The sequence below is a fragment of the Balearica regulorum genome, chromosome 1 (genome assembly GCF_011004875.1).
Source record: "Balearica regulorum gibbericeps isolate bBalReg1 chromosome 1, bBalReg1.pri, whole genome shotgun sequence".
NCBI classification, from domain to species: domain Eukaryota; kingdom Metazoa; phylum Chordata; class Aves; order Gruiformes; family Gruidae; genus Balearica; species Balearica regulorum.
This window is the reverse complement of record NC_046184.1, coordinates 207160581-207185561: the sequence shown is the minus strand read 5'-3', so window position 1 is coordinate 207185561 and position 24981 is coordinate 207160581. Positions and strand designations below refer to the sequence as shown.

General features: G+C 40.9%; 2 protein-coding genes and 6 non-coding genes across 11 annotated transcripts; 1 reads left to right on the top strand and 7 right to left on the bottom strand.

Moving 5' to 3' along the window:
* Positions 1-869: 869 nt before the first annotated feature.
* Positions 870-1001, bottom strand: LOC142600221 (small nucleolar RNA SNORA18). The gene has a single exon (XR_012833661.1). It is a non-coding gene; the product is annotated as a small nucleolar RNA SNORA18 (small nucleolar RNA).
* A 941-nt stretch (positions 1002-1942) lies between these two features.
* LOC142600214 (small nucleolar RNA Z40) lies at positions 1943-2016 on the bottom strand. Its single transcript, XR_012833654.1, has one exon. It is a non-coding gene; the product is annotated as a small nucleolar RNA Z40 (small nucleolar RNA).
* Positions 2017-2718: 702 nt separating this feature from the next.
* On the bottom strand, positions 2719-2850 carry LOC142600218 (small nucleolar RNA SNORA1). The gene has a single exon (XR_012833658.1). It is a non-coding gene; the product is annotated as a small nucleolar RNA SNORA1 (small nucleolar RNA).
* Positions 2851-3250: 400 nt separating this feature from the next.
* LOC142600216 (small nucleolar RNA SNORA8) lies at positions 3251-3389 on the bottom strand. Its single transcript, XR_012833656.1, has one exon. It is a non-coding gene; the product is annotated as a small nucleolar RNA SNORA8 (small nucleolar RNA).
* A 339-nt stretch (positions 3390-3728) lies between these two features.
* LOC142600224 (small nucleolar RNA SNORA40) lies at positions 3729-3855 on the bottom strand. The gene has a single exon (XR_012833664.1). It is a non-coding gene; the product is annotated as a small nucleolar RNA SNORA40 (small nucleolar RNA).
* Positions 3856-5079: 1224 nt separating this feature from the next.
* LOC142600229 (small nucleolar RNA SNORD5) lies at positions 5080-5151 on the bottom strand. Its single transcript, XR_012833669.1, has one exon. It is a non-coding gene; the product is annotated as a small nucleolar RNA SNORD5 (small nucleolar RNA).
* A 1478-nt stretch (positions 5152-6629) lies between these two features.
* On the bottom strand, positions 6630-11992 carry TAF1D (TATA-box binding protein associated factor, RNA polymerase I subunit D). Its single transcript, XM_075742407.1, has 7 exons — positions 11857-11992; positions 11382-11448; positions 9519-9773; positions 8966-9428; positions 8499-8674; positions 7255-7312; positions 6630-6931 (listed from the first exon to the last, which is right to left on the bottom strand). The coding sequence occupies exons 3-7, from the start codon at positions 9758-9760 to the stop codon at positions 6776-6778; spliced, it is 1095 nt and encodes a 364-aa protein (XP_075598522.1). The 5' UTR covers positions 9761-9773; positions 11382-11448; positions 11857-11992; the 3' UTR covers positions 6630-6775.
* A 123-nt stretch (positions 11993-12115) lies between these two features.
* C1H11orf54 (chromosome 1 C11orf54 homolog) lies at positions 12116-24900 on the top strand. Of its 4 annotated transcripts, none has more exons than XM_075742388.1 (11): positions 12116-12202; positions 13195-13265; positions 14349-14490; positions 14899-15022; positions 17603-17701; positions 18674-18747; positions 19533-19634; positions 20601-20777; positions 21482-21631; positions 22221-22337; positions 24512-24900. In XM_075742388.1, the coding sequence occupies exons 4-11, from the start codon at positions 14965-14967 to the stop codon at positions 24683-24685; spliced, it is 951 nt and encodes a 316-aa protein (XP_075598503.1). In that variant the 5' UTR covers positions 12116-12202; positions 13195-13265; positions 14349-14490; positions 14899-14964; the 3' UTR covers positions 24686-24900. The 4 variants fall into 4 exon arrangements, with proteins under 4 accessions (XP_075598503.1, XP_075598501.1, XP_075598502.1 ...); XM_075742389.1 differs by lacking the exon at positions 12116-12202 and adding an exon at positions 12283-12403; XM_075742386.1 differs by lacking the exon at positions 14349-14490.
* The last annotated feature ends 81 nt before the right edge of the window (positions 24901-24981 follow it).

The following is a 24981-nucleotide window of genomic DNA, read 5'->3' as shown; positions in this document are numbered from 1 at the left end:
CCCTGCCAAAGCAGGATCACCCAGAGCAGGTTGCACAGGATGGCATCCAGGCAGGTTTTGAATATCTCCAGAGAAGGAGACTCCACAACCTCTCTGGGCAGCCCATTCCAGTGCTCCATCACCCTCAAAGTGAAGAAGTTTTTTCCTCATGTTGAGATGGAACTTCCTGTGTTCCAGTTTGTGCCCATTGGCCCTTGTCCTGTCACTGGGCACCACTGAAAAGAGTCTGGCCCCCTCCTCTAGACATCCACCCTTTAGGTATTTGTAAGTATTAGTGAAATCCCCTCTCAGTCTTCTCCAAGCTAAGCAGTCCCAGCTCTCTCTGCCTCTCCTCATGTGAGAGATGCTCCAGTCCCCTCATCATCCTCATAGCCCTCCATTGGGCTCTCCCCAGTAGTCCCCCGTCTGTGTTGAACTGGGGAGCCCAGAACTGGACACAGAACTCCAGATGTGGCCTCATCAGGGCAGAGTAGAGGGGGAGGATAACCTCCCTCGACCTGCTGGCCATGCTCTTCTTAATGCACCCCAGGATACCATTGGCCTTCTTGGCCACAAGTGCACATTGCTAGCTGTGATAAAGAATCAGTCCTTCATGATCAAAGGGAGGAATATTGTTTCAAGCCATCCAGAAAACTCAAACCACAAGAAATCATGTTAGAAATCAGGTACCTACACAAAAACCTGGCTGAAGAGTAAGTTCAGCCCATGTTATTCAACATGTTAGTTCCACCTGAAGTCCCCACACACACCAACTTTTTGCTCTTACCAAGCTTTTCCACTTGAATCACTTTCATTTGTATCAAAAGCACAAGTCAGTACCTAAAGGAGAACATAATGTGTTATTACAGTTCCTAGGATGCTAGATTAACATTTGTCTTGCAGTTTTATCCCACAGAGCTAACAGGTAGTTCAATGGGTAAAGTGAAACCACAAGTTTATTCTGTGAGGCATTTCCAACGACACGAACCTACAGAAGAGATCCTATCGGGATAGACCTCAGCATTTCTGGTACTATAAATTAACAGAAGAGATAAAAATCAAGCAGACTAGAAAGGTATCTTGTATAGATCCTGTAAGTGCCTTTTCACTTCTTTCAAGACATTCAGGGGAAGGAGGAAGGTAAATGATACACTAACATTTTGGAGAAGATGAAATAACTCCTTCATATTAGTAACAGTTTTAATGTTAAATTTAACATTACCTGAAAGGCAAACAAAGGGAATTAACTACAAAATTGTATTCAAACAGAATCCTTCCTGTAACTTTCCTGCTAAGCGTAACTTACTTGTAGAAGTAAAACTATCAGTTTAAGCTGTTAAGCTAATCACCTCCTTTTTGACTGAGAAATTTGAGTGTTCTTTGGACAAATCAAAGTTAAAATAAATTCTTCACTTAACACAGCAAATACTACTTTAAAATACAGTAACAGTGTTGAAACAAGTCCCTGAAACACTGCACAAGTCAGTAAGCTTGATCTGATACAGACTTCCAGCCACTGAAAAACAGAGCCCTCTGATCATTAAGGAATATGCTGAACCTCAGATGTCATACTAACCCGAGAAAGGGCTTCAGATTTCTGTGAAATGGCATCCTGCATTTCTACTGTCATTTTCTCTTAATTACATACCACCTGAAAAAGCAAGATGAAAGCAAGATACAGTTACAAACTGACACGTATGTGCATACAAACCAGCAGAACCTACAGCAGTACTTAGTACTTAAGTGACTTCTAATTACCACAGACATTTCTGATAGCCTCTGTCCCTGTAATCACACTTAAAAAGCTACTATAATGTCTGAACATTATCCTATTTAATTTGACAGCTCTTCTTAATTTCCTGTTTATTTAAGTCAGAGTCATGATCTTGACTCACTGACACAAACTACTGCTCAGAATGGATGCCCAGAACAAAGGGACAGGAAAAGGACACTCATGTAATGGATTTGTTCAGAAAGGCTGTTCTTCACTCACTCTCTTCAGAGCAGTTGAACATTTTGCCAATCATCACAACAATTTTCTCACAGCGTTCTCAGGTTTGGGAGAAGATTAGCTTTTATGTTTTCTAAAGCAAAACTACATCTTTTCAGTAAGAAAACCCAGCAATATAACCAGCTCACGAAGTTAAAGACAGCTAACCTGCAACAGCCAAGGGTGAAAAAACAATCTGCCATAGGAACTTACCAAGATGCTAGTTCAGACAGGACTATCACATGGACTTCTTTTCCTAAAAAAGAAGTACATTGTTGCATCTGAGTAACAGTTGCAAGTTTCTTCAGTATTTTAGTAATTTATTAAGACTTTTATACTGAGTATGAAGCAGGCAGACTGTAGTCCAGTTATACTGTCTCAATGCTAATGCCAAAACAAAGCATTTTTTTTGAAACCAGAGCCATGGCCCAGTCAATCACACAACTATCAACATCAATCTGCAATTTAAGAAACTGGAGGACTATGGCACAGAAGGGAATTACCTAAGAGTCAGCTGGTACTGTGATGTAAAAAACCACCTATGACATACCATTTTAAGACAGTTTAAAAATATGCTCTAATAAACCATCTACAGGAGTGCAGCACTGCATGTATTGTTCCTCTACCTGCTAATTGTACTTCCTTTAGTAGGCAGGATGCAGAATTCAAAAACATCAAAACAACCCAATCCTTGGGATTTTACAGTACTTAAATTTTAACTACGTTCGCATAACTGTCCCACTAAGTAAACCTGTTACAGGTCTCATTGTCACCACTGCAATTAACTTTACAGTGAGGAAAGCACAACCTGTTACTCTTCTAGCCACGTTTTTCAATTCAGACACACAGTGAGTTGTGTCTATTTGCTGAATAACGAGGCATAACAATTAACTCTTCACAATGTCTGCAGAATAGCTTCTGGTTTTGAAGCCTAGCCAGTTAACTTTATAAGAAACATGTCACTAGTTGATGTCTGGTACTTGGGATTTATTTGTGTTTTCAAAATAAAATATTGCTTCTTTGTGAAAAGGCAACCATACAGCTAAGACAAGCTTTTATGATCCTTATCCAACTACCTCCACCTAGGAAAAAACAACTACTCCTCAATACTTACCCTTAAGTAGAAGCTTTCCACTGTGTTCCAGACATCACAGTAAAGGCCCTTTAAGAAGAAATATTTTGGAACAAGGTTACTGATTTAACTATACTTTTATCCTGTAACAATTCAACAGTTCTTCAATGTTGTATTTGACAAGCTTCCCAATAAGAAATTTTAAATCTACTTGTTTCAACAGAAATACCAAGTTTAACCAGCACATCTGCATGAAAACCAACGATGCCAGCTGCTGAAATACTGTAGCACTGCTTTTTGAACAGCCCATCAGGAAGATACTGCTGGGTGCAGATACCATACAGTGCACAAATTAGTCTGATTACTGATTTAAAATACCGTTTCCACAGCAAGTAGTCTCATGCTGAAACGCAGAAGAAACACAAAGCTTACCTCTTTCACTGGTGTGTTCCACAAAAGTCCACTGAAGTAATACATTTGTACATCAGAAGGCCAGCAGACAGCCATAAGAACTCAAGCACACCAAAAAAGTTATAACTGCTCACTGCTGCAGAGCTGGTATGCTCATCAGTAAAGTCTGGAAAGAAATTGATGTAACTGAACCACACTTCTGCACATCCCAAATGTGAAACTCATGCCCTGGATTCATCAGTATTTGAATGAATTGCTGTTTGAATACATGCAAATATTGTCCCTTCATATAAGTAACACAACTAATACGTACATCAGCTGTGGGTTGCAAAAGAAGGGTTTTTTCTAAGCACTAGGTTCCAGTTTTTTGTCTACAGCAACAGACAAAAACTGAACACGTGCTGGAACAGACTTGAAGGCATCAGATTTCGTTTTTCCACTAATTTTTAAACAGCATTTGAAGGTATTTCTCAGTTTATTATATACTTACCATTAGTAAATGTCACCTTCCACTATGTTTTCCATTTTTAGAGACAGGTATAGTTTGGACTAAGGTAGCTGTGGCAAGGAGTTCAAGATCAGATATGCTGTCCTAAGAACAATTTATGCTGTGTCAAACGGTTATGTTATCTAGTCCAGCACCCTTAGTACAGCATTGGCCAAATAAGATGCCTTGTTCCTATCCTCTTAACGAAGTATGTTCTTGTAAGGTTTCATTAGTTGCCCAGCTTTAGCTCAGGGCTTCCCATGTTAAAGATGTTTTCCTATCCAGTGATCATAGATGGCGTTTTCTTCCATGCTATTTCCTAGACTGTCCTGAAGCCACCCAAATTTGATAACACCCTACAGTAAGAAGTTTCACAGCTTTAACAATACATACATGCAAGACTACCAGCTTCTTTCTGCTGTCCCCCCCCAGTCTTGCTTGGGACATCCACTACAATGAAATTTTACCACAGGGAAGCAATTACAACCTGCAACTGTACAATACAGCCCGCTAGAGAAAGCGTGGGTGAGGCATCACCAGGAGACTAAGTGTACAGGAGTTCTCCAACATCTTCAGCAGAGAAGATGCCAGGCAGTGTCGAAATCAGATCGGATAGATTAAGCTGCCCTGCAGCATTCAACATCTGGTAAAACTAAAGTATTTCTATATATAAACTTCTAACAAAAACTGCATTTAATATACAGGTATTCAAGAACTCAAAAATTTTAGTTTTCATTCAAGCAGAAGCTACAGGCTCTAATCAGTCTGACCAAAATTAGAGAGATGTTGCACTGAACTCAATACCATGGAAGCTTCACACAGAGCACTTGCACATCTGTTAAACACTGTAATGTGGTCATTTCAACTATGGAATACTGTTTTTACAAAACATTTTCTGAAGTAAAGCAAAAAAAGCTACCTGAAGAAAACAGAACTGAAAACCAAGTAACAGCTTACCTTGCACATCAAGAAAACTAAGTGGTATTTCATCTTCCAAAAGCAACATAAACTAGAAGAAAAAAAGCAAAGGAATAAGAACTATCAGATATAGTCAAACAACTGATGATTCCTAAAGCCAAAAGCTAGGTTTCAGCGATCAATTTAACAGCTGTAATAAGCTTGATTTTCATGTGATCCAGTTCTAATCAGAATTGAAATTTAGTTCATTTCTGAGTCACTCAGCAGTTGAACAGAAAAATTCATCACATGAACTGCAGAATGAGCGAGACTCCACATACCACCTCGCTATGCCTTACCAAGCAAGAACCCCACTCCTAGATCCAGGATGAGTCTTTCAAGCCATAGAGTATTTCTCAGGTAGATGCCTAAAAGAGTTACATTTAGCCATTAATTCTGGACCAATATTAAATGTGATCTTCAACTACTGGAGTGTAATTTTGGTAGTCTTACTCCCTAGAGCTACCAAGTTGTAACTGGGAAACCCCAAACTTCCTTTACAAAGATTTGGGACCTTAATTCAAGCATATAAGGAATGCAACTGGTCCTGCTCTCATTATACTGAGCACATACTGTAAATCTGAGACTGTCAATCACATTTTGAAGGAAATTAGACCAGTAGATATTAAGTCTGACTAAATCCCTGTTCAGCACAGACTTTTACCTGCTGAACAGCTGTTAGTTTATTGTTGACAGAAATTTGGTTATTAGTATTTGAGTGAGATCACCCTTTGTTTTTTAAATCTTGTTGATTCTCAAGTAAACTTTTTAAACATTTTTTAATTATTATTTCTACTTCTACCAAGCCAGCCTTGTCATCTAGGAGTTAGCTGTGTTCAGACCATTTCTAAACATTCACTAGTCATGTTTCCAACTGTCTAAAACACCTTGAGAGAAAGGTATTTACAATTGGGGCAGTGCTCATTAAGTACTGTCATTATAAAGAGCTTTCATTGTCTGCTTAGTCACGTTCACATCAGACCCCATTCTGGACAGAGGAGGACAACAGGGGAAAAAGATCTTTCAATCCAAGATTCATTATGCTGCTACAGTTACTTTTAAGATAACTTACAGCTTCCTATTATTGTATTTGATTCAGGAGCATAGAATTGGTTTTCTGAAAAGTTACTGCACATGGGATAGGCCAATCTGTCACACAGATCAATTTTTATCATCGCTTAAATGCATTAACCATATTTTGCAATAGACTTTTGTCCAAGCTGACTAACCACTTTTGTATTTTTACCCCTGGCACAAAGATCTGCATTAAGCTTCAATTCTGTCTTCAACCCTTACTCAGCTCTCAAAGTATTTCAAAGCATAACCTGCATTTCCTTAACATACAGAGAAATAATCCATCAAGTACCACTCACAGAAAACTCAGCTATGGAACAGAAAAGGGATCCAAATTGGCATTCATAACATGAGCATGTGTGTATATATGTATGCATACAAATGCATACACTTTTCTATACTGTGCTGCTTCTATGTTGCAATATGTGGAAAGTGTTTTCCTATTTTTAATTACATAAATTCTATGATCCATTGGTTAACAGAAGTCAAGTTGCAGAAGCTAGCATTTCAGGAAGATTGCCAGCCACTGAATCAAGGATATTATACACTTGACAGAAGTATATATAAATGTATATATATGTGTGTATATAAACACAGAAGACACTTTTTTTTTTAGCAAAAAGGCAGATTACACTTGTTTTGTAACTGTCTCTGACAAGCCAAATATACTCACCTTAAGCCAAATGGGACTAGGTTGCTTGGTTGATAGCTCAACACCGACTTCAGACTCAGGTTTTAAACCAAGCAGGCCATGAAAAAGGTATCTGAAGAATGACCACTGCCACCTCATTTGTTAGTTTTCTGTTCACAGAAGTGAACCTTGCAGAAGCCCAGAGTTCTCAGCAGCACAGTTGTCTTCCTCCTCTATTTCAATCACTTCAGTTGATTTTGCACGTTTCATTTCTGGCTTTGACTTTTTCTTACTAGGAATTTTGCTGCTTATAATGAAAGAGCTGTTCTCCTATGAAAATGAAAAACAAGTATTCACAAATCTAGTTCTGAGACACTTAAAAGGTAAGATTTTGGTAGTAACTTCAGGAACTTTAAGAACTCTTCAGATAACTCCAGAATTCCTATACATTCCAGCATTATTTCCAAAGAAGAGAGTGTGGACTCTCAAAACAACTTCATTCTGCATTACAGACCAGGATACACAAGTATCACACAGTTAATTCTTGAGCTTGGATTCAGACTGAAGTACTCAAAACACTATCTACTAATCTTTAACCTCAGAAAACAAAGAAGGTCAGAGTTTCTAAAGTTAAGGAATATTTATTTACTCACCACTACTCTGGCATCAAGGTGGTCTTGATCATCAAAATTCAAGCTGTCATCATCACCACTGAAATATAAAAATTCAACTCAACCTCTGTGCTTTTATAGCAGCCTAAAAAGCATGAACTATTTTCCTACCACAATCCCTGGTTTCTCTTAATGTGTTTGGAAGTGCTACAGCTTGTAGGAGTAAGATAGTACTACTTCTACGTCAGGTTGTTCTCAAATGATAGTTTCTGATAGCAGAATTGCATCCTAACTAGCAACACTGGCAGGACAGAAGCAGTGCTTAGCAGCAGAACAATGATTTAGTAGCAGACATCAGTAGTAGTATTAAGATACTTAAGATTACACTGGCAAAAAAGGCTAGAAAATCAGGAAGTTCGAAAACAAGCAGAATACAACCAAGAAAATAAGAGGATAGGCCTCAGCTAACGAGAGTATACTGCTGTGTTCCTGATACTACAACTGAGAAATATTATCTCCATACTGTCATGAAACACAAGTATGAAATTCAATTCCACTATCGTCCACAGGTTTTTCTCTCAAGATAGAAAAAACTCCCCAGAAAGACATGAAGCCATTTTAGTGCTATGGTTTCAACAAGTGGCACCAGGAAGACTGGTTCCAAAACCTCCAGTCTTTTAGTACTCACTTCATATAAAAAAGCCTGAGTGTCTGGATGAGCTGGCTTGCATTTATTCTACAAAATTTTGTTATTTCTTGCTTTTTTGTAAGATAGCAAACTAATTATTATTACTCATTTTACAGGCTAACCCCAATACTTCAACTTGCATAAATAAGCAGTGTAAGTGATTAGTAAAGTGAACAACAGCTGAAAGACATCTTTGTACCTTTACACTTTCAGGCTTTCTAGTCTTAAAGGTGCTGAGTATATTTACAACATTAATTATTCTTGCTGATTTACTGATCCCTTTATTGCATTCAACTCAAATGACCATAAAAAAGACCTAAGATGATACTGCAATGCTTAATAAAGTAAAAAGAAAATTAAAAAATATCCTGTAGTCTTTTTGTTGTCAAAATAAATGTTTTTTTCAAAATGTTTCTATAATCAGATATTCACATTTAGATTATACTATATCAATATGGGTTAAAGACAATATCAATATAGGTTAAAGTATAGGAATTGAACTTGATATAATTACAACTCTGACAAAATTGCATGCTACTACAAGAAACTGTATTACCTCCTGAATTCCTCAACTGTAAAAGTAGCAGATTGAACTTACTTCGTCTCCTGAATAGGGGAAATGGGGCCTTCATCATCTAAGTATTTGTGTTTCCGTACTGCCAGACATTCTCTTTCTAAGTCTTCACTAGCTTGAAGGGCTTTTAAAGCCTTTTTGAGATGTTCTTCATATTTAAGCACTTCAATGTACTGGAAATATCCCTTTGCAGCTGCTTGCTAAAGAAAAATGCATCAAGTGAGATCTTAAAAATATCACTATAAAGCAAATAAATAAAGCACTTCTATTATCAACTGAACTGTAATATTAAATTGACACACACATTTTAGCTGTGTCTGTCTTAAAGGTATTAACAGACAACACAAAATATTGTTTAACAAAAAAAACCCCCCAAAATTAGTTACATTGTAGCACCTCAGGTAGCAGCACAATACACCCAATTCAAATTCACTATTTTTAAACTAAGTACAAAAATAAAAGACATTTATCCCACAAAAGAGAGGACTGACCTCATAGCCAAGAACCATCTTTAGGGGAATGTCTTTCTTCCCATAATGTTTTTCAACAAAAGGGAATTGAAAACCTCTATCTTGAAGCCTTCTCTTCTGCTCTTGTGGTGAGGCTGTCAGTGGCGGCCTCCCCGTAGGCATCTGAGTGCTCTCATACTTCTTCTTCTTCTTCTTTTTCCCTGAGCCACCCTTGTATTTTCGGTGCGCGGCAGCCTTAAACTTCTTTCCTCTGAAGTGATAGGCGAAAATGGCTTTCAAATTGAGTTTTGACTTCTGATTTTTGGAAGTTTCCGATGACTTCACTGGACTTTGAGGAGACAGAGAAGAATCTGAACTTTCATTGTCAGGCACTCCTGCAACAGATTCTGCTTGTTGCCTTGAAGGTTGAGATCTCTTTTTTTGCTTTGAAGGTGCAATGGAGCACTTAGGATGGTATTCACTGCCACTAGCAGCAGGGAGATTGCTGAAGAAACAATATTTATTTACTATTACTATTTATTGTTTACTTTTATGATGTATCATATTCATACATGAACTAGAAACAAAAACTCACATTTCTGAATCACTGCTGTCCAGGAAAACCTCAGCTGAAGCAGCTGCTGATTTATGTATACTGTTAAGCTCATCTAAAGACACCTCAGGAGCAGCATTCTTCTGCCTTGAACATGAACACTCCATTCGCTTATTTGTTTCACATGCATGTACCTTACATGCTTCTTTCTGCTGACTGTATATTAGCTCTTGGGCATCAGGGTAATCAGAGCCAGAAGCCTGGGATTCATCTGTATCAGTCATGTTTCAGTTTGCCCTAAAAAATCAATCAGAATTCAAGAAATTAAAGAATATTCTGTATTAATTAGGTAACAAGCCTTCCACCATTCCACCTAACAGGGTAAACTTATAACAACCTGTGAGCAAACTTCAACACAGATTTTCCTATGAACCACGAGCAAATGTATTAACCTTCAGAGTAACAGTTAAGTTGCAGGCACTTGTCTCAAGATATTCATAGCATAATTAGGTCAGAAGGGATTTTTTACAGCTCTTTTGGTCCAACTCCTGCCCAAAGCAAGTCTAACTTGAGAGTTGCATCAGATTGTTCAGAAACTTGTAGAGATGATTCCAAATGTTTTAACCCTCTCCCTACTAGGCCAAGTTTTCCCTTAAATAAGTACACATACACGTAGCCAACAGCTGCTTGTACTTGTAAGGATATTGCAGTTTTAAGTCATATGCAAATACTCACTTCACTGTGGTCTGTAATATTTTTAAACTGATCTAAGACCATAAGAAGCAATGCCATCTCTCTTCTGTTCTTTTGCTAGCTACCTGATAGTTAGAACATCCTGCTCTAACAATCTATCAACCATTTGTTCACTGGTTATCAATCCCCATGGAGACTAGCCCCACAAACAAAATGTTAATTTTCAATTGAATCTGCAAGAGAACTCAATGCATCCCTTCAGCTGCCCAAGTCTATACAACAGGGACTGAAATCTGCAGCAGAGGAACTTGTCCTTCCCATGTAATAGCCTCAAGTTATTTTACCTGCTTGTAAGTCATTTACTAAGCCCTGTAGATGTGTATCTTTGTAATTTTACTGTGCTTTTTACAGTTTCACAAATCCTTCATCATACCCATTAATATTTCAAATGTAGTTACACACAATTTAGCATCTGAAGACACTACAGCAGAACTTATCTAATGTCCCCAGATAACCTACTGTTGTCTGGATAACAGTTTCATGTTTCAGAGTACAGATTACTGCACAGATTCAGGAAGGTTTCCCAAAAGCATGTGAAGACAAAGGTATGCAACAGAAAAATTGAGAAGTCTGAAAATAAGCAAATGTATATAGACTAGCAGTAAATAATAGTGGTCCAGAACAAATGGCTATAGAACATAAACAACCATGTCTGCTTACAATATTAAGTTCCATTTCTTCTCTAATCCATACAGCTACAGTGACCTCAAAGTTACTTTCAGAACAAAGAGGATAAAAACATCACAAATCTGCTGCAGCCATACATCAGTGACTGGCTTTTAGGCAGTCTACATTTAGATGACTTTTTGCACCATTTAACTGTTCAAGGCAGAACCTACCCCATTGTATTTTTCAAAATGAAAATACTTCATTCCAAAGCTGCATTAAATGCAGGTTTAGAAGTAGAGCAAACCTTAAACTCATCCTAATGCACTTAAAATAGCAGCATAGAGGCCTAGTCTGCCCTTTGCTGTGAGGAAAGGTGACACTTGACAGCAACCTGCACCCTGGACGAACTGCGGGCAGCCCACTAACACTGCTTCACTCAAGACCTAACAAACCCAACACCCAGAAACAGTACAGCCTAACGTCAAAGCACGGACACATGCACCAACAGCACTCCTAACTACACGGGCTGTGGCTGGTACTTACAGTTGGTAGCTCAGCATCATTTACCGCCTCTACTGCAGCCTCAACAGCTCGCACGCCAGCCAGGTCTCTTAGGGAAGAAAACCAACACGTCACTGGCCGATTATTTCACACAAACTTCTCTCCTCCCAAAAAAGCCATCGATTACTTCGCCAACATCTACCTCAGGTTGAAAGGAGCTGGACGTACCGCTCGCCCCCACCTCACCGCGCTCGGCTGCCAGCAGCGCGCTGGGGCCGGCGCCACGGCAGACATTTTGTACTTGGCACCCACCACGTTACCACAGGCCGCTGACACCTCGCCGGCACCGCTCCCGAGAAAAACCTCACCAACGGCTGCCACACAGCCCGCTATCGAACACAATCCCCGCCAAGGCAGGCCAGGCCGGTCCGGTCCGCCAGCCTGCCCCGGGCCCTTCCCGGCAGAAACACTCGGCGAGCGGACACGAAACGATACCGCTGCGACCCTCTTCCCTCACCCGCGTGCCTCGCTGCTACCGCTCCAGTGCCGCGGATGACGGCGGATGCTGAACAGATGCTGAGCACAGGCTCACCACCCTCACCCTCACCTCACGCACCACCGCCGCAAAGGGCGCGAAATGGCCGCCCGAGAGCTTAAATACTGTCGGGCGCTCGCGAGAGGCCCGCGGGCTGACGGGAGGGAGGGAGGGAGGGAGAGGCCCGCGGTCCGGCACCGCCGCCATGCTGGGGGTGGCGGGGCGGGGCGGGATGGGCTGGGCTGGGCTATCCCGTCCCGTCCCGTCCCCGGGGCCGGCCCGCGGTGGGGGCGGGCAGTGCCGCCGCGCAGCCCGGACGGCGGGGTAGGTACGTGCGGTCTGGCGCTGGCGGCGGCCGGGTGTGGGGCCGAGGACTGTCCGCCAGTGCTTTTGAGGGCTCGGGCGGCGCTCCTGGCAGTTTTCCTCTTCAAGCACTCCCCGCCTTGCCCGGAAGGTTCTCTTCTCTTCAGGGCGCAGTTCCCGTGCTTCCCGCTCGGTGTGAGACTCCGAGGAGCTGCTTGTTGCACCGGTCGGCCTCTCCTTGCTGCTGTCCTGCCTCTCTTTCCCTCAGCCGCCCACCCTCCCCCGAGCCTGCGGCTCCAGCCTGAATAAATCCCTTCTTTCCTCTCGCAGCCATGCCAAGTGCGGTGTCAGCTTTAGTGTTTCTTTGCTCCAGCGCTCTTTGCTGCCTTTGACTGCCTGCATGTACTTCCTAAGGCCCCCAGCCTCACCTGGCCCTGCCATCATCCACCCCTTTCCCAAATCCCAGCTGCTGAAGCAGGTGCCTCTGCTGTCCTGCAGCTGCCTTGTGCCGCGTACGGATCTCCTTGCATGACCCCGGTTGAGGAATACAACCTCTGCGGACCCATCTGTAGATGTTGTGCTGCTCTTGGTGTCATTGCTACATTTCTCTTCTCTGACTACCATTGTCAAATTTCCCCTGGTATTTCTTTTTCCCTTCACCATGACTCATCTCTAGCCTGCCTATAACCTCTCCTTTTTCGCTTCTACCTTCAAAACCAGTTTTAATTCAGGTTTTGATAACAGATGAGTCCCCCCACCCCATTAATATAACAGTTCCCACTTCATCTGCATTCTCCCAGCCCTTGACGACTCTCTCTGTTTTCTTCCTGCTTGAAAAAGATAGACTTCTGAAGTCTTTCTATGTGCTTGTTCTCTCATTTCTTGTTCTACCATCCCAGACCTAATAATCTTATCATCCTTGTAGCATTTGTGTTTGGTCTTTGAAAGTCTTCTGTAGTAATTTAACATCACTCCACCCTACCAGGATGGATGGTAATTGTTGTTGTCTCCTTTCAGGTTCTTCCTCTCTCACACCACACAAACTCCACCGTGAATGCGCTAATTGCGATCTTCTTGTGTCCTTCCTGGTAAGGATTATTGTCTAGCAATCACATTGGGTTTATTATGGTACATCCCGCTTTTCCCACAATCTCTTCCTCCTTTTTTGATTGTTGGGAGCTGACTACTGTCTTCTAAATAGCAGGTGATTGTCTAGAAGTTATATCTGAGCCTACTTATTTGAACTGTGTCAAAGTCCTGCCTCTGCCTTTTGCAGAGAACAGCAGTTCTAGCCCATCTTCTCCGTCTGTTTCAGGACTTTTTCAACTGGTGTCTTGAGTGCTGGCACAGCCCCCTCGCCATGGCAAAGGGTTCTTTAGGGGATGAGAATCATCTAAAACAATGCTGCCACAGCCATCTTTTCACTTTCTTTCTCTGACTGAATTACTCCCTTTTTTGTATTTGGTGTACATTTACGGTCTTGGAGTCTGATTCACTCCATCTGACAGTAGGCTTCTACCAGAGGTACCAAATCCAGCCTGTTATTTTCTCCTCCACAGCCAGAGGAGGGAGGGGGTCACCAGTGGAGATGGATAAGACCAATTAAGATGAGAATTACTATACACAGGTAGTTGTCTTTCTGCCTTTCTCTACGTCTTGCTACCACAGTAATTTGAGGTAGCTGAACTTTGAGCTCAAAGACTTCAGTTACGGGACTGGTATGATTTCCCAACTTTTTTTTTTTTTCCTGCAGGGTTTTTTTTCCTTTATGCAGACTCGAGAGGCCTATGGTATAAGAACAGTTATGATTTTTGACAATCATAAAAGCTAGGATATTTTTAAAATAGAAAGTATACATAAACAGCTAGCTCACATCATAGTCCTTCCTAACAAAAGCTCTGTCAGGTCTGGGACTGTAATTCATTTTCTGGCTTTTTCCTCTAAGGCCTGAGATCTGGATAAGTGGGACCCATTTTCTGCTGTGTGCAACAGGCACGTGCCTAAGGAGTTAATGATTGCTGTTGTTGATATAGAGGTAGCATATAATCAGCTGTTTCTGCCCTGAGTTTGCCATAGTAGGTAACTTTGCTGTTGCAAGGCTGACTAAAATATAAACCCATTTGTAAAGGGGTTCTTAAACTTACGTTCAAACAAAACTTTCTGTTATGCAGAACTTGCTGCTGTTGTTTTCTATTTTGCTGCTATCCTGTTCCCCTCTGGAAGGGGAAACACATGCCCAGAATCAGTTGGAGACCATGTCACATCTGAGGTTGAAAGTCCACCATAGCCAATGCTGGAAAAGTAAACAATAAGGTAGGGAAGACCTGAGGAAGCAGCTAATGTGCTCAGAAAAGCACAGTTTTCTTTCAAAAACAAATTATGACTTGAGGCTTAGAAAGGACAGATAAATCTCCTGACCTGTCCCTTGAACTAGACTCAGCTTAGGATGTGTTTTGCCTACTCCCAGTTGTAAGCTTGAGGACTAGCATACGTAATGCTCTGAACCAGCTATAGAGCTGACAGACACATCTTCTTCCAAAGCACGTAAGAAAATTAATATTAATATTGAAGCTGTTAGTCTTTCCTTCAATGGCAGAACTACAATTCTACTCTTGTCTATGTATTCTTGAGTGAAATTGAAAAATAAGTAACATATTGAAAAATAAGTAACATATTGAAACCAGCTTGTTTTACTCATTAAACTGTTATCCTTCGTGACAGATCAGTTGTTCCTACAGCGTGGTACATTGTAATTTGTTACCTGAAGAAATCAGCACCAATTAGGAAATGGCCAAAGTCGAAAGGTTTGCTTTTCACGTTCCAAGTTTGGAGGAGCTTGCGGGGGGTAAGTCATTCAGCATGTAACTTTTTACAAACTTATAATGTACTCTTCAAACTTATCTTAAAGCTCTTATCAAAACCTTTCTACAGTTAGTACGTGCAGAAAGTTCCTGCTCTTGGCACACTGAGATGTAAAGAAAAGCACTATTTTTCTATATGCTGTTTTTTCTTTAAAACAAACAATGACTCCTCCCCCAAACCCCAAGTGATACTTAAGCACACAAACAGGCTCTCAAACCCTTTAAAACAGTCTGCTGCATTTGCAGATTTGTGCAGAGGTTGTGAAAGTTTGACAATTACAGACTGAACCTATTTACACCTACAGGATCATCTGTCCTCCTCTACCCTCCAGTATTTCTGTCTCTTTCAGGACTACTCAAAACACAGCTGACAAGGTGCAGTATAGCATGGCAGGTCCTCTTGCTTAGAATCATAGTATCATTTAGGTTGGAAAAGACCCTTAAGATCATAGAGTCCAACCTTTAACTTAGGACTGCCAAGTCCATTGCTAAACCATGTCCCTAAGTGCCACATCTACACATCTTTTAAATACCTCCAGGGATGGTGACTCAACTATGTCCCTGGGCAGCCTGTTCCAGTGCTTGATAACCGTTTCTGTGAATAAATTTTTCCTAATATCCAATCTAAACCTTCCCTGGCACAACTTGAGGCCATTTCCCCTTGTCCTATTGCTTGTTACTTGGGAGAAGAGACCAACACCCACCTGGCTACAACCTAGTTGTAGAGAGCAATAAAGTCTCCCCTCAGCCCCCTTTTCTCCAGGCTGAACAACCCCCAGTTCCCTCAGCCACTCCTCATAAGACTTGTGCTCTAGACCCTTCATCAGCTTCATTGCTCTTCTTTGCACACTCTCTAGCACTTCAGTATCTTTTGTAGCAAGGGGCCCTGGCTTGAACCTAGTTGGCTCCTCTTTTGGTGATTGCCCTAGAACCAGGCTGCAGTGAACATTTTATTTAGTTTGTTTCTTTCCAAAGCCTTCACAAAAGGTGCTCAGAATAACAGAGTGGTTGAGGTTGGAAGGGACCTCTGGAGGTGATTTGATCCAACCCACCTGCTCATAAGCTTCTTTTCTTTCCCTAGTAGAAAGGCGTTATTTCTTCTGGTAGTCTGTCTCTTGCAGCAGATGTACTAAAGGTTTGGTTTTGTTTTGTTTTGTTTTTTTTTCTTTCAGAGAGTTCCTCAAGTTCAGTTTGCCACTTTCCCAAATCTGTGTCAGTTTGACATGTCCATGCTTTGATAAAATGAGATCCCAGCAGTACCCTGGGTGGTTCTCAGTGCTTTTGTCACCCAGTAGCTGTCAGGCCAGGGCTGCTGTAGACCTGTGGGCTCAGCTGATAACAGCATGTACTTGCAGTAAAACAGCTTAAAACAGTGGCAGAAAAGATGGATCACGAAGCAGAACTTTTCTTTTTTCTCCCTCTCTGTCCTGAGGATCTCCTGTAAGCTGTGAATTTTGTTGCTGTTCAGCTCTTGAGTATAATTTGAGGAGTGCCCTTTTCTTGTCCTTTTTCACTTACTGGAAGGTCCTGAGATGTATTTATAAACCTGCCAAGTACATTCTACTGACTGTTGTGGTCAACAGCTTGGTAAGTCTGCTCCCGAGAAATGGGGTATGGCTGAAACCCTGACTGGAGGAAACAAAGGCACAGGAAAGCCCTCTGAGTAAGGAACTGCCTGATTTGAGATCACAGACTGGATTTTCTATTCTTTAGTTCGAGACAACTGTCAAAGCGGATCCCTAGGCATGAAAGAACTTTAACCTTTTAACACTGTATTTGAAGTGGTGTATGTGAAGGCAATCACACATTCAATTAAGGTTTGGAAATTCTTTCCAAACAGTGAACTTGTCTAAGTCAGAATCCTCCCTGTTGTTTGAGTGACTTTGCAGGTTTTGAGCCTAAAAACATCGATATGAAGCAAACCCAAAGCTTTAGATTTGGGGCTGTTCATTATCATCAGCACCATTCATTATCTGTCTTGTACTACCAGGGGCACTTGCCAGAAAAATCTCTACATGAACGTAAATATGACAGGCAATCTCCTGTCACAGCAGAAGTTTCCAGACAGCAGAGACAGTCTGAGATTATAATCAAGCAATTGCAAACAGTCTAGTTAAATGTATTTCAAGAATTGATTGTCACTTGAGTTAAAACTTACTTCCTCTTTTGCTCTCGCATGATACTTGACCATGATCATCATTGTCTGCTCTTGTGAAGCAAAACCACTGCTGAACGTGGTTTAAGTTTACCCATGTTACTTCTCATTGTGCTGCTCCTAGTGCTACTAGGTTTTTAAAATTCTTTTAAATGGTTTTAAAAATTCTTAAAATGAATTAATGTGGTAGCTGAACAAGCTTTTGCTCTTCTCTGAAGCTCTGACTTGGGAAGCAAGCGCCTACAGACCATAACATTTAAATCAATGGAGTTACTTAGGGTAAGCGTAAGTCCTTTAATGTATCTTGCTGAAATAAAGCCTAAACAGATATATTTATTGTTGTTAGTAACTTGTCAAAATCTTGGTAATTTTTCATTGTCAATAACTTTGCCATTATTCTTTACTATAGTTTTGCAGAAAGGCCTTAAAGAAAATTTTGCTGATGCTCAAGTCTCTGTTGTAGACTGTCCTGATTTGACTAAGGAACCCTTCAACTTTCCTGCTAAAGGTAACCTAGCATTCCTGCCTTCCACTACGACTTCTCCAGTTCTTTCTACCTGATCCTACTTGATTTGGGATCTTCTAAAGGTGTTGGGAGAGCTTAAATTGTTATTCAGGTAAAGAATATGCATGAGAGGAAAGCTACATTTTATTCCTGGATTTGCTTCCTAGTTGATGTATGAACAAGGACAAGTCATTATCAAGTTATCGTAATTTTTTTTCTTAATCTATGATTGCAATACTCACTTATTTCGTAAGATTTATTTTGTGTACTGAAAAAGTTTTGAAATGAAGTTGTTATCCTCCAGATGGAGAAAATTTTTAGATCCATGCCCATCACTATCTGAACCTAAGGAGTTGTGCTTACATTAATTTTTAAATTCCTGCCATTCATATATGTCAGTGAAGTGAAACTGTCATATTCTGAGTGAGATGCATCATCTTTGACATTAGCTGTCTGGAAGACAGACATGTCATCTGTGCCACTCATCTGAGTTCCCTCTGTCATCAATGTAGTGGAAGAAACACCTCCAGAAGGTGATTCATCCCTTCTTAAAATACATGTCCAAATAAGTGGGAAGAATTGTCCTGAGACTTGGGCATCCAGCTTTGCTGAAGTTTTGCAAGTGGAGTCCCAGCGGAGGTATCCACTGTGTGATGAGGGAACCTTACTAGAGAACTGGCAAATGGCAGTTGTTGTCCACTGTAATATTTCTTTTGTGCTTAGAGACTGTTAATTTTACAACAGGTTGCCTAGCGTTAAATCCTACTGTGGATCATTTTTGGGCTTACTGTCCTTGAACTTCTTCATAGTGCAACACTTTAGCTAGGCATGCTAGGGAAATAGTGTTCTCAAAGGAGTTTAGAAGTTTGAGGAACCAGTTCTTTGGTGGGTTCAACTGCATGCTCATTTAGGAAATGCAGTTTTGATTATTAGGAAAAACATATTTTACCAAGCTAACTGGCTGTATTCTTCCAGGAATCTGTGGAAATCCTAGAATAGCAGATGTGGGAGGCGTTCCTTACCTCATACCTCTTGTACAGAAAGAAAAAGTGAGTTTTTCTTCTAGCCGTGGGGTTTAATACATTTGTCAAAAGAAAAGCAATGTCTTGCTGAAATATAAACAAAACTAAGGACTAACGGATACTGTAAGATTCCAGTTGTGAGAGAGACTTACTTTTCAGTGTTTTATGAGATTGATTCTGATGTGTGTTAAACATAGACTGTGTCAGGAAATCTTACACATCGTAGCAGAAATAGCATGTCATGGTTAATGGTTCATCTTCTCCTGCCCGCAAATACAAGACAGTTTTGGAAACATACATCTGTGACAGGAGCCATGGAAGGAACTACTAATCAAGGGGCTTGTCTGCATGTTTATGCTTGCTGTATGCCTGGGATTTCAAGTCACAGCCACACTTCTTTGTAAAAACTGGCTGTATTTGCATTTTCAGGCCAATGCTGGATTCACGTTACTGTCCTTTTCCAGGAATATCACGCCTCCTTTCTGACACCTCACTCCACCTGTCTCTATAGGATATTCCCTTCCATTTTTTATTTTACACAAATATAAATTTCAATAAGAACAATAATTCAGTTTTTGGGTAAAATGGCAGGGGAACATACAGACAGACTCTAGGTTTCAGAAAACAAATGGACATGTGCCCAATTTCTTAGTACCAAATGTTGTGATGTTCAGAAACTGTGTGCAATGTAATTATCCAAAATACTAATGAGGGCATTGTGAATTAAATGCATCCAGAGTTTACAGTGAACAGAATGACAATTCCGAATCAGAGCACCACACCATAATCAAACGATTGTTTCTCTTTTGTAGGTTTACGATCTAAATACAGTTGCAAAAGACATAGAATTGCCTGGAGCTTTCATTCTTGGAGCCGGAGCTGCTTCATCTAAGATTCTTGGAGTAAATGCTGAGGTCAGTAAATAAGTGGGATGGTTCTCAATGAATTCATGGAAGTATAATAGTAGAGCAGTATCATGCTGGGTATTTCCCATTTACAACTAAACATTTAATAAACACCATTCATGCCAAAAGCACATAAAACACATTAGAAGGAATTCAGATGAGGGCCATCCAATGAGGTGCATGCTATCCAGATAATAAAGATTAATTTTTAACTTGTAATTCTCCAGGAAGCATGTGATTGCTTTGAAGCGTGTAAGAAACATGATTTTTTGAAACTGATTGGCAAAGACCTGACCAGAGGTTTTAGTGACAAGATTTAGAAATGCTTGTCAAAGTTACTGGTAAATGCCTTCGAAATACTCCCTGCCTTTTGCCTTCTTGGATGGCTTTGTTTTACCATTGTAAATTTTAAAAATGCCACATACAAAATGATCACCTGCAGGAGAGGCAGGAGACAAAAACTACTGCCAGTGGAGGCTTTGGTTAGTCATAATCTTTTCAAACATAAACATCTGGTCTTGCCATCTCCTTTTGATGCATTTATTGGCAGATGGAATAGCTCAGCATTAAATTTGGGTCGCTGTAATAGTGATTGCCACAGTACACTGAGAAAGTATTACATAGAATTCCAATATTTGCATGCAGGCCTCAGATCTCAATGGTTAGTCTTTTTTTTTTTTCTTTTTTTATTTATTTGTTTTTAACACTAGCATTTACCTTCACATAACATTAAATTTAACTGTCCAGAAAAAGTAAACTGTTTTCTGGTGTTTTCAATTACATTACAATATTAGTGCATTTTTCTTACCAGTACAGACCTTATCCTGAAAGACCGAGCTGTGTGACAAAGGGGATTATTTCTTGGGATCATGGTCCAAAGCTTAAGTTGCATTTATGTGACTTATGTTCATTTGACTGACTCTTACATGTTCTTATTGACTTACTTGACTTATTCTTACATGTTCTTTTTCTCAGCTTATCCCTATTGTTCAAACTAAGAGTGAAAAAAAGCCTGCTGTAAATGGGAGCTACATTGCTCAGATAAATCCTGCAGATAAAGAGTGCCTGCTTGAGAAGTACAGCAGTAAATATAGTGACTGTGAGTTTGGGCTGTTGGCCAACCTTTATGCCAGTGAGGGCCAACCTGGTAAGGTACGTACTTGGATCAAAGGTGACTTTGCTTGTAGAGCTTTGTGGCTGAAGGGAAACTCATGTTTCAGTGTCCTGTGTTTTCTGTGGTAATAGTAAAGTAGTAATTCCATGAAAAAATTATCCAAAGATAAGGAGGGGAAGAATTGGTGGAGGCAGAGGCATTTGAATTTTTGAGGGATAAGTATTAGTTTACTAAAACTTTTCTATCATAAATCATCCATCCAAATCCATTCAGGGTAATGGTTGTACAATGGACTTGTGTAAATCAAGTCTGGGCACCTGTCTAGTTTTTTGTAGAAGTGCTGCCCCCAACACAGGTAGCACAAAGAGGTGTGGGCAGAGCAGTCAAAAACCTGACTACTGCATGGAAACTAAGCAGTCTTTGTTTCCAAGGGTTTCTTTATAGCAGAGTGAAAGCCAGCTGGCGGACAGAAAGGGGTTGCTCCTATCATTGCCTCACGTGTGAGGAAATGACTTGCTGCCCAGCACTCTTCACAGGCAAAGCTAGCATTGAACAGAAAGTCAGGAAAGAAAGTTGGTGAGGTACTGGAAGGATGAACGTGGAGCAGCACTTGCAGGGAAACTCACATTTTCAAAATGTAAACTTGGGTTATAAGCTTGGGAGAATTTCAGAGCAGCTTTCACAGACCTTTGCAGACTGTTGCAGCGGGAGACAGCAGTGACAAATTAACTTTATTTTCCAGGTCATTGAAGTGAAAGCCAATGGAAGAACTGGGGAACTTAACTTTGTGTCTTGTCTGAGACAAATTCTAGAGAAACACTATGGAGAAAAGCCAGTTGGGATGGGAGGTACATTTATCATTCAGAAGGGGAAAGCCAAGATTCACATTATGGTAAGTTGTTCTCAATTTGTATAACTTTTTTCATCCTTCTGAAAACAGCAGTATAAATCAGGGTGTAACAACTTAGTGCCTTGACTTTGTTTTGTATTTTAAATGTATGCATAAACTGTTAGGATAAGCAGTGTATTAATGTAAGGAGCTGACATTACAAAACTGATGTTACAAAACTAGTGATGCTGTATTACTTGACCTTAATACCGTCATCTTTTCTTTTGAAATCCATGGGCAGCTAATGAACCATAGAACTATTGTAAAATGAATTTAAATGAAATACATGAACTGAGATGATACTTATAAGAAACAATAGACTTTTTTAAAGTAACTGAGCTTCTAAAATGTACCAGGAGGCAAATCCTCACTTGAGTAGTTCTCCCAATACCTGTGCAATGAAAGAAGCAATATTCTGGTTGCTTGAATTTCTGGCAGAAACACAGTAATGGGCACTGGTGAGCTTCTTTTAGGCTGGAAGGAATGTGAACAGAATAGTGGGGAGGAAAAAAGTGAAGGAAAGTTGCTAGAGAAAAAGTATCTTGATACAAGTGTCTTCCTTTCACTTACAAAGCTTTTACTTTTGCTGTAGCCTCCAGAATTTTCTGCCTGCCCTCTGAATACCGATGAGGATGTGAACAACTGGCTCAAATTCTTTGAAATGAAGGCTCCACTGATTTGCCAGACAGTAATAGTTTCCAGAGATCCAGTGAGTCTGTTTCTCCTTTCTAAGTGTAAACTGAGACTTGTAATGAATTTTGTCTTGGATGTGATTTCCCTTTTAAGAACAGGAGTGTGGATATATTGTGTTAAACTTTTCCAGAGGTGATGTAATGAAATAGCAGCTTCTCATTTCTGTCACTGGTTTGAACTGAGGGAGGCTAGGTCAATCTGTTCTGAAACCTAGTAGCTGTTCATAGTGGATTGAAATTAATGGTTCAGTTCCAATTGCAATTGTGCACGTTTGTGTCCCAAACCCAACAGCATTGTTTGCCTTCACTGTTGGCTACACCAGGAGAAGTGTCAAGAGCATGGAAGCTTGTTCAGCTATGTGTTCACATACTTCATTTTCGTAAGAAGTCTCTGCTAATGCTGTGTCGAAATATGTGAAGCATGTGTCTCATAATTGCCAATGCAAATTGAAGTCTGCAAAGCCTCATACTAGAAAGTTACCTAGCATCTTTCACAAGCACTAAATTCAACGACAAACAATTCAGGATAAAAAACCGAACTGGTTTCAAAAGCCATTAAGATGTTTATCATTAGGAAGACTTATTTATTTAAGAGTAACCAGGAAACCATAGATGAAAATGGCTGTTTTATAAATAACAATGCAGTCATAAGTAATACAAAAATATTTTTCCAGAGTTAAATGAGACATGCTATAGGCTTAGATATGTTCAAGGGTGTGACTCTATTGTGTCTTTATGTGGCAGCCTTTGGGCTAAGGCTAAATTGTGTGCCTCTTCCCAGAATCAACTGATGAGTACTTGGAAAACAGCCATCAACAGCTGCTCTGTTCAGAACCAATGCAGCTTGTGTAGAGGCTGCAGCTGGGTTATTCCCATCTGCATCCACTGCAAGCTCATCAGCACTTGGATAAGCCTATGGTTTTGGAAATGTTGGAGTGTCACTACAGAGAAAGCAGTAGAAGATGGCATTCAAATGCTATAGCATTTCTCATCAGTATCCTCTTCCAGCCCAGAAAGCCAACTGTATCCTCAGCTGCATAAAAAGTGTGGCCAGCAGGTCAAGGGAGGTGAGACCCCACCTGGAGTACTGCATCCAGCTCTGGGGTCCCAAGTATAAGGAGGACATGGAGCTGTTGAAGCAAGTCCAGAAGAGGGCCCACAAAGATGAGCGGGGGCTGGAGCACCTCTCCAATGAGGACAGGCTGAGAGAGTTGGGGTTGTTCAGCCTGGAGAAGAGAAGGCTCTGGGAGACCTTATAGCAGTCTTCCAGCACCTGAAGGGGCCTACAGGAAAGCTGGAGAGGGACTGTTTACAAGGGCATGGAGTGATAGGGCAAGGCATAATGGCTTTAAACTAAAAGAGAGTAGATTTAGATTAGATATTAGGAAGAAATTCTTTACTGTGAGGGTGGTGAGGCACTGGAACAGGCTGCCCAGAGAAGCTGTGGATGCCCCATCCCTGGAAGTGTTCAAGGCCAGGCTGGATGGGGCTTTGGGCAACGTGGTCTAGTGGAGGGTGTCCCTGCCCATGGCAGGGGGGTTGGAACTAGATGATCTTTGAGGTCTTCCAACCCAAACCATTCTATGATCCTGTCATACATAAAACTGGTGGGGTTGATCTCACAGTTTAGTATGCTAGTTGTTATTTTGTTCACTATTCCCATTTTCATCTAAGATGGCTCTCAGAATTGGAGCAGAGATTGTCCCTTTATCACATGGGTCTGTGGCATTCAGTGCAAAGGGGTTCTGATTTCCAGTAGGTGTTCCTTGGTGTGACTGCTTTATTTAATCCCCACAGAAAGGGAAAGCAAGCAAGCAAGCAAGCAAGAAATGGAAAGGTAGGAAAAGAGAGAATGGTAGGGAAAGAGAGAACAGTAGGGAAAGGAAGGAAGGAAGGGGAAGGAGGGAAGGGAAAGGAAGGAAGGTAGAGAAAGAAAGGAAGGAAATCTCTGGTGGATTGACACCAAAAGTTTGGGGCTGTCAGGTTTTCTAAATTCTTTTCTCTCTGATGTTGTATGGTAAAGCTTCTTCTTTTGTCTTATTAGTTTCACAAACACCTTTCAAGTTTTCATTGCTTAATGGTTGGAGCAGGCTCCGAGATGTGTGGAAATACACATCAAGGAGAGACCGTCCCAGGACTTCTAAACACTGTTCACCTGAACGTGTGTTCCTGCGCCTTTCTCTGGTGACAGGGCTTCGATCTGCGCGTGGAGCACACCCACTGTTTCAGCCACCACGGGGAAGGAGGCCACTACCACCAGGACACCAGCCCCGACAGCGTGCAGTACCTGGGCTACCTCCTGCCCGCCGAGCTGCTCTTCCGCATCGACAGGCCCCAGGAGACGCACTTGGTGGGGAGAGACTGAAACAGGCAGGCTCCGGCCAAGGCGTAGCGATTTAATCTTTCTAAAATGCAAATGCTGATTTTTGTAATGCGTTTAATGATGCACATTTATCAGAGTCAAGAATAAATAGGAGAGCAGTAAACTGCTGACCTCTTAATTTTGTTAAAACGAGAAATTCAGAGTGTACAGGTAATTGAAATTATGACTGAATTCAAACAAATTTCATTGCAATGTTATTGTGTGGTTTTTTGCTATTTGGTTGAGGTGGATGGGGATGGGGAACCAGAAGTGAATTTATGTTTAAAACAGGGAATTAA